Source organism: Lathyrus oleraceus, chromosome 5, assembly GCF_024323335.1.
Source record: "Lathyrus oleraceus cultivar Zhongwan6 chromosome 5, CAAS_Psat_ZW6_1.0, whole genome shotgun sequence".
Taxonomy (NCBI): Eukaryota; Viridiplantae; Streptophyta; class Magnoliopsida; order Fabales; family Fabaceae; genus Lathyrus; species Lathyrus oleraceus.
Window position 1 is genome coordinate 465,287,058 of NC_066583.1, and position 12,953 is coordinate 465,300,010.

At 31.5% G+C, this 12,953-nt stretch overlaps 1 protein-coding gene across 8 annotated transcripts; it reads left to right on the forward strand.

Moving 5' to 3' along the window:
• Positions 1–6,810: 6,810 nt before the first annotated feature.
• Positions 6,811–9,903, forward strand: LOC127085484 (uncharacterized). Of its 8 annotated transcripts, XR_007789153.1 has the most exons (6): positions 6,811–7,018; positions 7,342–7,424; positions 7,528–7,708; positions 7,806–7,880; positions 7,972–8,045; positions 8,146–9,903. XR_007789153.1 is itself a non-coding variant. In XM_051025994.1 (5 exons), exons 2-5 carry the CDS (start codon positions 7,649–7,651, stop codon positions 8,348–8,350), a joined length of 414 nt encoding a protein of 137 aa, XP_050881951.1. In that variant the 5' UTR covers positions 6,811–7,018; positions 7,342–7,648; the 3' UTR covers positions 8,351–9,903. The 8 variants fall into 8 exon arrangements, 7 of the variants coding, with proteins under 7 accessions (XP_050881951.1, XP_050881953.1, XP_050881952.1 ...); XM_051025994.1 differs by having other exon boundaries at positions 7,342–7,708; XM_051025996.1 differs by lacking the exon at positions 7,342–7,424 and having other exon boundaries at positions 7,517–7,708.
• Positions 9,904–12,953: the final 3,050 nt, after the last annotated feature.

The following is a 12,953-nucleotide window of genomic DNA, read 5'->3' on the forward strand; positions in this document are numbered from 1 at the left end:
TAGATTCTCTGGAACCTAACATGACCTTGCACTTAGTAGACTTGCTTCATGGTTGTAAACCAATCATTTGTAAATGTATTTTGAATAAGAAACTAAAACCTGATGGAACAATTGATAAGTACATGGCTCGCCTTGTAGCCAAATATTTTAGGCAAAGAGAAAATATAGATTTCTTCTATACTTTTTCTCCAGACACTTGAATTACATCCATTAGGGTACTTATTTCAATGGATGCTATATATAACTTAATAGTACACCAAATAGATGTTAATACAACTTTTTTTAAACAGTGACTTAAATGAAGAAATCTATATGGACCAATTGGAAGAGTTTGTAATTCATGGGCAAGACAATAAGGTTTGTAAGTTAGATAAGTCTCTGTATGGTCTAAAATAAGGTCTAATGCAATGACATGAGAAGTTTAATAACTTAATGATATCGAATGGGTACAAAGTGAATGACAGTGACAAATGCATTTATTACAAATATGAGAATCGTATTTGCACTATCATATGTCTCTATGTAGACGATCTACTCATATTTGGATCAAGCATTCAGGCTGTTAATGATGTGAAATCATTTTTATGCAACAACTTTGATATGAAAGATCTCGGAGAAGCGAGTGTGATTCTTGGTATCAAGATCACTAGATTTGAACAAAGTATTTCTTTGGATCAATCACATTATATGGAGAAGATCTTAGAGAAACATAATTACTTTGATTGTAAATCTGCGTGCACACCATACAATCCAAGTGTGAAACTGTTTAAGAACACTAGTGAAAGTGTCAGACAAACAGAATATGTGAGCATCATTGGCAGTCTTAGGTATGCCTCTGATTGTACTAGACCCGACATTACATATGTCATATGATTGTTGTGCAGGTTTACTAGTAGACAGAGTAATGAGCATTAGCAAGCTAGTTAGTAAGTCATATGGTATCTTAAAAAGACCGTGAATTTTGGTTTGCATTATCAGAGATTTCCTATTGTACTTGAAGGATACAATGATGCAGATTGGAATATCTTATCAGTTGATTCCAAAGTAACTAGTGGCTATATATTCAATATAGTTGGAGGAGTTGTATCTTGGAAATCAAAGAAACAGACTATCCTGACTCAGTCCATGATGGAGTCTGAGATGATAACATTAACGACTGCTAATGAAGAAGCAAGTCGGTTAAGATGCTTGCTAACTGAGATCCCTTGTTGGAAAAACCTATGCCAATTGTGTTGATCCACTGCGATAGTACCACGACTATTGAAAAAATCTAGAACCATTATTGTAATGGTAAAAGATGTCAAATTAGAAGAAATCACATCATTGTTAGAGATGGTATCTCTCAAGGATCTGTAAGAGTGAATCATGTATATACTAATGTAAATTTAGCAGATCCTTTGACAAAAGGATTAGCTAGAGAGAAAGTCTAGAATACATCAAAGAACATGGGACAAATGCCTATAGAGAAATAAGTTGATCATGATGATAACCCGACCTAAATGGCTAGAGATCTCAAGAAATAGGTTCAATGGGTACTAACAAGTTGTGAGTAATAGGAGGTGATCATACTAGAGTAAATAAGAGAAACATGAATCATGAAGCGATAAGAGAATGAGATAATAAAAACTCTTCATGAGATATATACTTTGTATGAGGGACTACCTATGATACATGAGTACTCTTGATAAACTCACCTATGTGACTGTGGAACTTAGGTCGATTCCTATGAAATTGCGAGGCAGAATTTCCAGAGCCTTCACTAAATCGGGATACACGTGCAAGGCCATTAAAGCACAAACTATTAGAATATATTTTAAGAAAATATTGTGTGCGACTTTGTTGTCTGAGATAGAGTTCAAGACATTTGTTTCACTCTTGTTGAATCGGAAACCTACTCGATATGCAAAGGTTCAAGTTGTCGACACCTTTGTTTATGCCCAATCTTAGAAACGTTTGACGTTACTTCTAAAACACTTTTTTTTTAAATTCAAGTGAGGGATTGTTGGATCATTATGTCAATATTCCAATATAGGGAGATGAATTTGAAAATGTTCCTTAAGTCCCATATTGTGTGTTAGTTGAAAAAATTCCTTAGTCTCACATTGCTTAGGTGAAATATCTTAGCTACCTCACTTTAGTATATAAGGAAATTCATTGTTTCATTCTAAAATACACCAAAATCTTATTTTGAGTTTTTTCTTCCTCACTCTCATAACTCTGCATCTTTCGAATTATCGAAGTGTCAACTTCTCCCCATTTCTTTCCTCTCGTTGAATTTTCTGAGTATTTTCTTGAATTCTCTTTAGAGAATTATGTTAATTTCTTCTCGTTTGAGTTGAGAAATGATCTAGTATAATTTTTGGATTCTCTTTAGAGAATTATTCAAATTTCTCTTTGTTTGAGAAATCATTTTGAATGGTCAAATGACCATTATTGAATTCTTTTTGGAGAATTATTGTAATTTCTATTGATTTGAGAAATTATTATGACGGGTCGTTATGCCAGATACTATGAGCGGTATTTATATCATATTCAAATGGTTTTTGTACCATCAAATGGTGTATTTCTAGACCAATTATCTACCATATAAATAGTAATCGTACAATATAGATTTGAGTTGTTTTATCCTGGAGACGGACGGTAGTTCGACTACTTTGCATAATTTTGGATAGTGCCACAAAATATCATAAAGAGAGCGACTTAGTCCGCGACTCAATCCGGTAATTTCTTCGATGGTTGATTTTTAAAACCGTAAAACAATAGGTAAAGCACATCATTTCAAATATTTAAATTCATTCATTCATTCGCACATTACTTCAAAATCATACCAACCTCATTTTTACTGTGTATGAAGTACAAATCCACCCTAAGAACACACAACTTTGCAACTTCATCTTTCCCTTCTAATTCCTATTTGAACAACCATGATTCGAAAACCAATGTTGTTGCTATTTAAATATCTAAAAATGATGTCATCTTTTCCAGTAAGACAAATGCTACACCGAGATTGGAGTGTAGACTTCTCTTCTCTTCTTAAAATTAATTTCTTGACAAGATTTATGATGCCTCTTGTAACATTTTCTCAGTAACAAATATCCTATCACATGTCTTAACCGAAGGAGGATTATAGGATGATTCTTTCTAATGAAAGAGATATTTGGTATCTTTATGTATTATTTCTCCTAGTGTTAGTTTTCTATCTGTCTCTAAGATGTGGTTCGGGCCTTAGAGGGGCCTTAGAGCAGAGCTATTCTACATGTTTTGTGGTTTCTTTATCTAATTTTTTGGCATTGTCTTTTTTTTTTTTTTAATTTTTTGTATTTGTACTCATGGGTTGTGAGCCCTTGTTGTGTTCACTTTACTTTAGAAAAGAAAAGATTTGACCGGTAATATTATAACGCTGAGTCATTGATTTATATTATTAAATTAAATTAAATTTTAAAATCAAGGATTTAGAGTTTTGAACTCAATTTCTCATGGGTTTGGCTAAAAAACAGGCTGAAGCAATTCAATGTTAAAAACACTATTAATTTTATTGATTTTTAATTAATTAAAAATTAAATAATTAACAAATTTTTTATGTCATTTTTAGTTGCCACCTTAGCATATTCAAGCTGTCTTGATATTTTAATATAAAAAATTAATAAGAGGTCCAATTAATTTTTTTAAAACTTTTTTTTTTAATATGATCTTCAATTATGTAGCAATCAAGTGATATTCACGTAAGAATACACTAGAGGAAAAACGTGGTCCGCCAGACTCGTCGTTTAACATAATATTCTTGGTCGGTGGTTAAAATTTATGTTTATTTCCTTATTTTGTTTGTTAATCAAATTTTTTGGCAGATTTTAATAGAGTGGAGTTAGACTAACCACCTCTAAATCTAGAATATTTTTGAGGGAGTGTAATGTGAATTATATTATTGGCTCTCAAATTTATCATAGTTATATTATAAATAATAAAATTTATAATATATTTGTTTCAATTAAATTGTACTTAAATATAGTTTGAATTTAAATATCACGTATGTATTTATCTTACGCTCAGGTCATATGATCTAACAGAAAAATTAAATAGAAGAATTAGAATGACTAAGTTATTTTAATTTTTCCCTATAATATAAGTATGTGTCATAAAACATTTGTTGCAAGTATACAAACGATGAAATAACAACTATACTTTTCATGAATGTACTTTCTAGAGTGGTTGAGGAAGTCATTTAGCATGAGATGTAGATGAACTTTCACATGCATTCGCTTCATAAATAGTTTGGGCTTGGATAACTATTTTTGAAAGGTGTTTGTTTAGATATATGATTTTCTTCTTTATTTAGATATATGATTTTCTTTTTTCTTTTCTCAATTATTTTCACAATTCTTGACAATTGTATTTGCGTGCTTAAACTCCGAGGATTATATCTTAGGACACATAATGGAAAAAAAGGAAAAACTAATCAATTTTTGTCTTAGGTCTTATAACATCGTTTTGTTAAATTCTTGTATATTTATTTTTATTATCTCATTTTAGAAAAAAATTGTATATATTATAATTTATTTTACATTACTTATAAATAATTAATGTTATTTTTTTATTATACATTATGTGTTTATTATTCTTTCTTCTTATAGTTTATTTAATTTTGTTTTTATAAAACTAATAAAATATAATTTTGTAAAATCATAAAATTTAATTTTTTTAAATAATATTAATTATATTTCTTAATATATATGAAAGTGAGGAAATAAATTATAGTAAAAATAGAAAGAAAAAATATTAGTAAGAAAAGTTGTCATCATATTACTAAAAAAATTTGTTTAAAAAAACTTGTTTTACTGAACGATTTGGAGATTGAAAATTTTCATTCACTTTAGTGATTATATTAGACACCAAATTTGGATGAAAAAGTGTTCATCTTTAAATTGGTAAAAAAAAAATAGATTAATTTAGACACTTAAAATTTCAGTGGGATCCATTCTATTTTTTAGAAGATACAAAAATTTTGAATTTTTTTAAAATAATAATTATTTTTAAATTAAATATCAAAATAATAATATTTTTAAATTATTTATCAAAATAATTACTTTTTAAAAAGATTAGTAAATTCAAATGACACATGCATATAAAATTTGTATATAAAATCAAACAAATATTAAATACATATTATTCGTGTCTTTCTTAATACAAAATCCTAAAATTAAAAACAACCCATACCATTTTACAAAACAATGCATAACAAAATTAATATTATATTTGATCGGGTCCAAATTTCAACTAATCAAATATTTACCATCCGATCTGGCCGCTCATACCCACTAATATCCAATTGAATGACCCATGAATATCCGTAATTCGAAGAAAACGATTGTCCACCTCTACTAACATGATTCAATTTTAAGAATTAAGGGAATAAAACCGTGTTTAAAAAAAATTAAAGAATGAAGTTAGACATAGATACAAAATAAGAAAAAAAGAGTATTAAAACCTTAAAACTAGTTTGAACATTAAACAACTCGTAAACGATTGTCCACCTCTACTAACATGATTCAATTTTAAGAATTAAGGGAATAAAACCGTGTTTAAAAAAATTAAAGAAAGAAGTTAGACATCGATACAAAATAAGAAAAAAAGAGTATTAAAACCTTAAAACTAGTTTGAACACTAAACAAAATAAACTATGTAAACATGATTAAAGTCCAATTTGTGTCATTAGTACAATAAAATAAATAGGTAAAATACTTTTTTTTTAATCTTTTAACTATATACGAGTTCAAATTAATTCCTTAATATTTTTGTTTTAATAGTTAAATGATTAGTTTCACATTTTTTGTTTGTTTTAAAAGCTAAATGATTAATCAAGAAAAAATAATTAAAGGACTAAGTAGGATACTTAAGTGAAAAAAGAAGTTCTTTTTGAGACTTTTTTCCCATATGCCCCAAAATTGAAAATAAATTTCCACTTTGTCCCACACTGAATTTTTTTTCCCAATCTGCCCCCTTTTTCTTATTGGGCTCGTCCATCCATTGGACGAGGGCATGAAGGCCCATTGCGCCTTGCGTTGGCTCGACCAATCAATGGCCGAGGGTATGAAACCTTTTTTTTTAATATTTTAAATACTTTATTAAATAGTTTTCTAATTATTATTAAATAGTTTTTTAATTAATTGTATATTTAACTAATATAATTAATTTTTTTAAAAATAATAATAATTTTTTAATAAAAATATTTAAAATAAAATGTAAATAATAATAGTTTTTTATGATAATGATTTTTTTTTGATATTATTATTTTTAAAATATTAATAATAAAAATGATTATTTTTTAGAATATTAATAATAGAAATAATATATTTTTTTTAATTCGTAAAAAATATTCCAAATATAGTTTAAAATCTTTTATAATTTAAGACGGATAAAATATTATTTATCAATTTTTTTAATTATTTGGGACAAAAAAATGTCATTTATTAAAAATATTTGAAAATATATTAATTAAATATAGAATTAATTAAAAAACTATTTAATAATAATTAAAAAACTATTTAATAAAATATTTAAAATATTAAAAAAAAAAGTTCTTCAACCCTCGACCATTGATTGGCCGAGCCCACACAAGACGCAATGACTCTCATGCCCTCGTCTAATGGATGGACGAACCCAATAAAAAAAAGGGCCAGATTTAAAATTTTTTTTGAGTGTGGGATAAAGTGGGAATTTATTTTCAATTTTAGGGCATATAGGAAAAAAAAGTCTTATTTTGACAAGTAAAAAAAGAAGAAGTTATTTTGCTAAATAAATACATTGTAACAAAGGATTAAAAAAGTACAAAACTCAGCGCCAGGTTGAAGTCGGACTGCACTCAACTGGACGGATAAACAAAAACATTACGGAGACCGTAATCGGAATTGCCATCGCAGTTAGAAAGTCCGTTAGAAAGTCATCTAGGTTTTCCTTACAATCTTCTTCTATAGCACCCCAGAATAAAATTGCAAACATAGGTTGCACTAAATTATTCTAACATGTATGTACTAATATCTCTTTTGTACTAAATTATTCTAACATGTATGTACTAATATCTCTTTTGTTCATGATTTTGAAATTAAATGCTTTTGTGCTAATTTGATTCGATTATAGGCTTATACTAACTATTTTGAGTGAAACCCTATCTATGCTGTTCAAACTCTCTGTTATAAGAATCACAGATACTTCATGATTTTCATATTCATATGTCAAATACAAATAGAATATTATCATCATTGGGTTTTTATATAGTTTTCAAAGTTTCTACTTATAAGCTGATCGTGATTAATCCCTTTTAGTTTATTTTGAATAAATACTCTCTAGTGTTGTCAAATGTCGGTCATGACGAGCAGGGGATGATTGTGATGGCAGAGTTTTTTTACCACCACCATGGCCAATTTGTGAAGGTTGGCGGCGCCATGGAGTTTTATGGCGGGTTTTTGGCTTTCTGTAATTTGCAATCAAGAACACTGATACGCTCTTAATATAATGATTTTAGATGTTTGACAGGTACAGTTGAAGGTGGAAGCGTATTAAAATGGATGAGGCCCGGACCTAGTTTTAACTTAACCAAATTGCAGTGTGCATCAGACACAGGGGTCAAACCGTATCTTCAAATTTGAACAAAGCAATGTCTATAACAATTGAGAGCTCAATTATATCCCCATTACAACTATCAAGGACATGTTTGGTAATGTTTTCTTCATCATTAGATAAAAAAGCGATTGTTTTGTTTGATACAACACAATTCATATCATCTTTGTCTTTTTTGTTTATTAAAATCTCAGACTAAGCTAGACACCACAAGAGCTTTTCTGTTGGGGAATAAGTTCTCGACAAACGCAGTAACTCTCTCTTCCAAGGTATAAACAATTGCTTCAGATGATAATATAATTTAAATTGAGTTTCATATTTTTAGCTTTGAAAAAATTGAAATGCTGTTTTTAATCGCAGACAAGTTGTATCTCCTGCACACTTGTCCGATCGAAATTGAGTCCAAATGTTGGTGGTCCTGTTGAGAAGGATAAGTAGGTTATCGATTCTTTTTTTCGTTTTGTAACTTTGCTACGTACTCATCTTCTAATGAGTGTTTGGTTGTGGGAATAAACTCTTTTATTTGGAATGCAGAAAAGGGAAGAAAATAGAACACCACTTGTGGAAAAAAAGAGATTCAGCCCAGTCAGGCCAAAAGGCACTTGCTCTTGTCAGAACTGTATGTTTACGGATCCATTCATTTTTTTCCCGTATTTTGTTAATAATCTTTGATTTGACTAGACAACTTTCACAGCAGGGGAGAAAGTCTCAAGACTATCCCAATCTGGATTTTGTTTAAAAACATTGCAGCATATCTGACTCTGTACTTGTTTGTGGGTCCATCTGAATTTTATGAACTAAACATCCCACTTGTGACGAATGGAAAATCTTTTAGCAGGTTAAGGCCATTAAGTCCATGTATCGTTAGCTATTAAATCATCTGATTCAGACTGTGTAGCTGCATTACAGTGGGGAATGATTAAGGTTTTTCTAACGGTATAGGATGATGTGGCTTTACAAAACCAGATTTAGATATGGGGTAGGTTTGTTTTAGCTTTAAAAAAATGGATTTTACAAAAATATTTTTCAAAATATTACAAGTTTTTCTAAATTTGTTTTTTATAAATTAAAAGATTGAATCGTTCATTCTATAACATAAATATACATTATTGAAGACCAAAACATAGATTAAAAGATTGAATTGTTCATTCTATAACATAAATATACATTATGAAAAGTTTCTTTGTAAATTTTTTTACACTAAAATATGTAACACTATAAAAATCATTTTAAAAAAAAGCCAAAACAAAAGGGCCCATGGTCTGCATAGGATGAATGGATTTTGTGGAAGGAAGAGATTCACGAGTAGAAGAATCTTCCATGTGGACAAAGCCAATGAATTAGATGGATGAGACTTTAGACTTGAGAGGGAGGAATTTGTAGTGGAGGAAGATGGAATTGAGAGATCAGCTGGTTGGGCCAAGTTGATAAGGATGGAAGAATTTTGCATAAAGTGATGGGAACACATTTAGGATTATATATGGACTGTTGTTGGTTTCTAGCAGAATATAGAAAAACGTGTTAATAAAACACATCCTTAGATGCATAGTTATGTCATTAGTAGATATTTTGTGAAAGGTCTAAATTTGCCCCTAATTTGTTTCGAGAGCCTTTTCTCACTGTTTAGTTTTAGTTCAGATGATGAATTAACATGAATACTTAAACAATAGTAACATGTAACCCCAAAGGATTGTACCAGGTAGAGTCAATATTGACCAAATTCACCATCAAGCAGCTTTTGGTGGTTGGTCTGAGATTTGACAATATTTTTTAGGATGAAAGTCAAAATAGATAGCGTTATCTTTAGCAGACTTGCTAGCACTAATGGAATTTTTAGTGATCGATGCACTAGAAACACTTAGAGTAGACAAGATGGTGGAAACTAGGCTTAGGTGGTTTGGACATGTAGAGAGAAGACCTGTGGATTTTGTAGTAAGGAGAATAGATCAAATCGAGGGTAGTAAAATTCAAATCACTAGAGACCGAGGAAGACTTAGAAAAATTATAAGAGAAACTATTAAGAAAGATCTAGAGATGGATAGAAATATGGTTTATGATAGAATATTATGGCATCGTTTAATCCATGTAGCCGATCCCACTTAGTGAGATAAAGCATAGTTGTTGTTGTTGATGGACTAGAAGCAAATTATAAAGAGAGAAGTGAACATTGGAATGGGAAGGTGACACTAAGAAATTGCTATAGTTAGATGTGAGTGGCTAACCTTAACCAATTTTGCCTAGATTGGCGGCATCCATGAGTTGCTGTGGGTCACTTGTAACATGACGGCTTGCAACTGAAAACTCGAAAATATGAAATATTAAGTTTTCCGTAAGATGTGAGTGGCTAACCTTAACCAATTTTTCCGTTATTCAAACTAAAACATTTGCAACTGAAAACTCGAAAATATGAAATATTAAGTTTTCTACCCTTAAGTATCTCATAGGGTGTCTTATCTAGGATAGTTCTTAAGATTACCCTATTTAAGACATGGCATGCAGTGACGTCACCACTGTCCTTCTCATCGAACTTTATGAACATGGAAACATTCACGTCATATGTCTTAAACATCCACTATCTAGAAACTACAATCTTTTTGCGAAGGTATGATGTTCCTTTGAAGTTCCACTTTTTTTTCGTGCCATCAAGCAAAAGTTGGCACACTTTTCATCTGAAATCAAACATGAATCGGAGGAGAAACTTTCCACCTCTTCTTCCTTGCTTTTAGATCATATGAAGCCTTTTTGGTTTCGTCATCTATCCAATCCTCAGGGTGTTTAACAACATCGTCGTCGCCCTTAGAGATAAAAGGCCCTTCAGTGGTGGCTACCCATAGATTTTATCAACTGATAGTAAATGTACATACATGCTCTCTTTCCAATAAACATAATTATCGCCTTTAAAAACACGTGCTCTATTATACACTACCGTTGAATCCTCATTGTCATCCATATTCCCTAAGTTTAGAGTCACTTAGCATGATCAAAAGACCAACTCTTAGGACAATTGTTGGGTGAGAATATGGAGTAGAGAAATGATCTAGAGAGGGGTGAATAGGCCCTAATTAAAAAAATGGATTGATTTTCTAAAAATAGTGTTAGACTATGGCACGGATCTAGAAGGGGGGGGGGGTTGAATAGATCCCAATTAAAACTTTAGTCGGCGCTACCAATTTAAAAGAAAAATTGGTTTTAAAAATGTTTTTAGGTGCGGAAGCGGCCGAGGAAAATTAGTCTAAAAACGAACCGTTATTGGAAAACCGGATATGCGTCAAGCTAATGGATATTGGATTAAAAGAGATACACTTCACTACACAAGATGCACAATCAATGATAGAGTTCACTTATTTGCAAGCCTAGTTCCAATGAACCAAAATACCAAATTGAAACACAATGCAAACTTAAGGCAACTTTGGCTTAGGCAATTTTACAAACACTTGGTGTGCACAAACACTTCAAGTAATATTTGAGTTGAGTAAGTGAATCAATTTATCCTAGTACAGTATGTTATTGTACTTGGTATTTCAACAGCAGTTTTTAAACACTTACTCAGCTTATATCAATGTTTGGCTAAAATTGCTTAAACTAAAATCACTTAAATTTTAAGCAGAAAAACAGATTATGCTGAAAGTTAAAGGAGACAGAGATTTGATGAGGCAGTTCCCCCGCCGTCCTCGCTTCGGGGTACGTCTGCCCTCAATTCTAAAAATAGAATTGAGATGATTAATTAGATATCACCTGTGAGATTTAATCGTTTTTACAAGGAGTGCAAAGTATGTAAACAACAGAATTTGCAATATGTTGAATGATACTTCTTTTCCTTGCCCCTTGATTCAAGATGAATCAAGACCTTTGATTGTTGATGTTTGACCTCCGTTTCCTGCCACTCGTTGATGAACCTTCCGTTCTTCAACCCCTTGGCCCGGCTGATCACGAACACGAACGAATCAAACCCGGATTCTTCACTACTCAAACACCGACTCCGCTACTAAACTGATGAAGACTTTCTCTTATCAGTTACCTTCGCTCAGCTGAAAGATAATGAAGCAATCCGTCCAAAAACCCCCAAACGCAAACCGGTATTGGAGGATAAAACCCTAATGGTTTTATTCAAGAAAGAACCTGCCAAGACTTCAACTCGAACCCGATTCTTCAATCGCTACCTCGAACCTTATCACCTTCAAACTATCACAAATCGCATCAAAAGTTATTGTGTGCAGTTGATGTATTGTGGACTGTTGAAGATGAAGATGATGAATCTTTGACAACTATTTCACTCTTTCTTGTTTCCTTGAACACTTGTACTCAAAAATAGCAAATGTTGGTCAATAGAAGTGTTTTTACTTCTATATATAGTAACAGACAAAACCAAACAAACATAACAGAAATTTAAACTTTGAATTAACTCAGAAAACTGAGTTTGCGCGCGAATGGTCGACCATAGGGTCGGCGTGCGCTGACCCGTGGGGCACGCGCCGACTGCATGCGTCGACGCAAGGGATTTTTGCGCCGACCCGTGAGTTAAGCGTCGACCCTATGCGTCGACGCAAGGGGTTTTTGCGCTGACTCCCTCCAGTTTGGGCAGAGCCTTTGCGCCGACCCGTGAGCTTTGAGCTGACCCCTATGGTCGACTCAAAGCCTTCAAATCTGCAAAAAGGCTGTGATTAGTGATTTTTCATGTATTTGGTCATGATCACACTTTGTCTATATGTTTTTAATGATTATAGTAGCTTTAGGATAACGTGAAAAAGGATATGGTGGGTAATGTGTTGCATTTGTTCGTAGACGTGCATGATGGTCTTTTGTCATCATCGAAACTTGATATCGTATGTTGTATGACACTTTGTCTTTACAAATAGATTATCAGAGGTTTCTCAGAAATGTGCATAAGTCTTAAAGCAAAAATAGAGATCATATACTTTTATTGGAATTCAAACACGTCGACAAATACACAATTCAAAAATCTCATATATTGTTTAAAGACGGTGATTACTTAGGTAAATGTAGATTACACGAGATGTGTCATGTACAACGCTTCAATTAATATCGGATTCTAACATCAGTAGTTTTCCAGATTTTAATCATCACTAAAGCTCAATTAGGTAATAATTTTAACAAAACTTAACCTTATGTAATAAATCCCTACCAACTGAAATGAACGATGAACTACACTAATAGTTGAAAACCTAAGCATGCAATATCCTATGAAAAATTAATATATATATATATATATATATATATATATATATATATATATATATATATATATATATATATAGATAGATAGAGAGAGAGAGAGAGAGAGAGAGGTGTATATATATATACACACCTCTCTCTCTCTCTCT

Bases quoted from the DNA above. Each gene is read 5' to 3' on its own strand.
- LOC127085484 (XM_051025994.1), top strand. From the start codon at position 7,649: ATGTCTATAACAATTGAGAGCTCAATTATATCCCCATTACAACTATCA. The intron at 7,881-7,971 runs GTATAAACAATT...TTTTAATCGCAG, and splicing joins CAGTAACTCTCTCTTCCAAG to ACAAGTTGTATCTCCTGCAC. The intron at 8,046-8,145 runs GTAGGTTATCGA...TTTGGAATGCAG, and splicing joins GGTCCTGTTGAGAAGGATAA to AAAAGGGAAGAAAATAGAAC.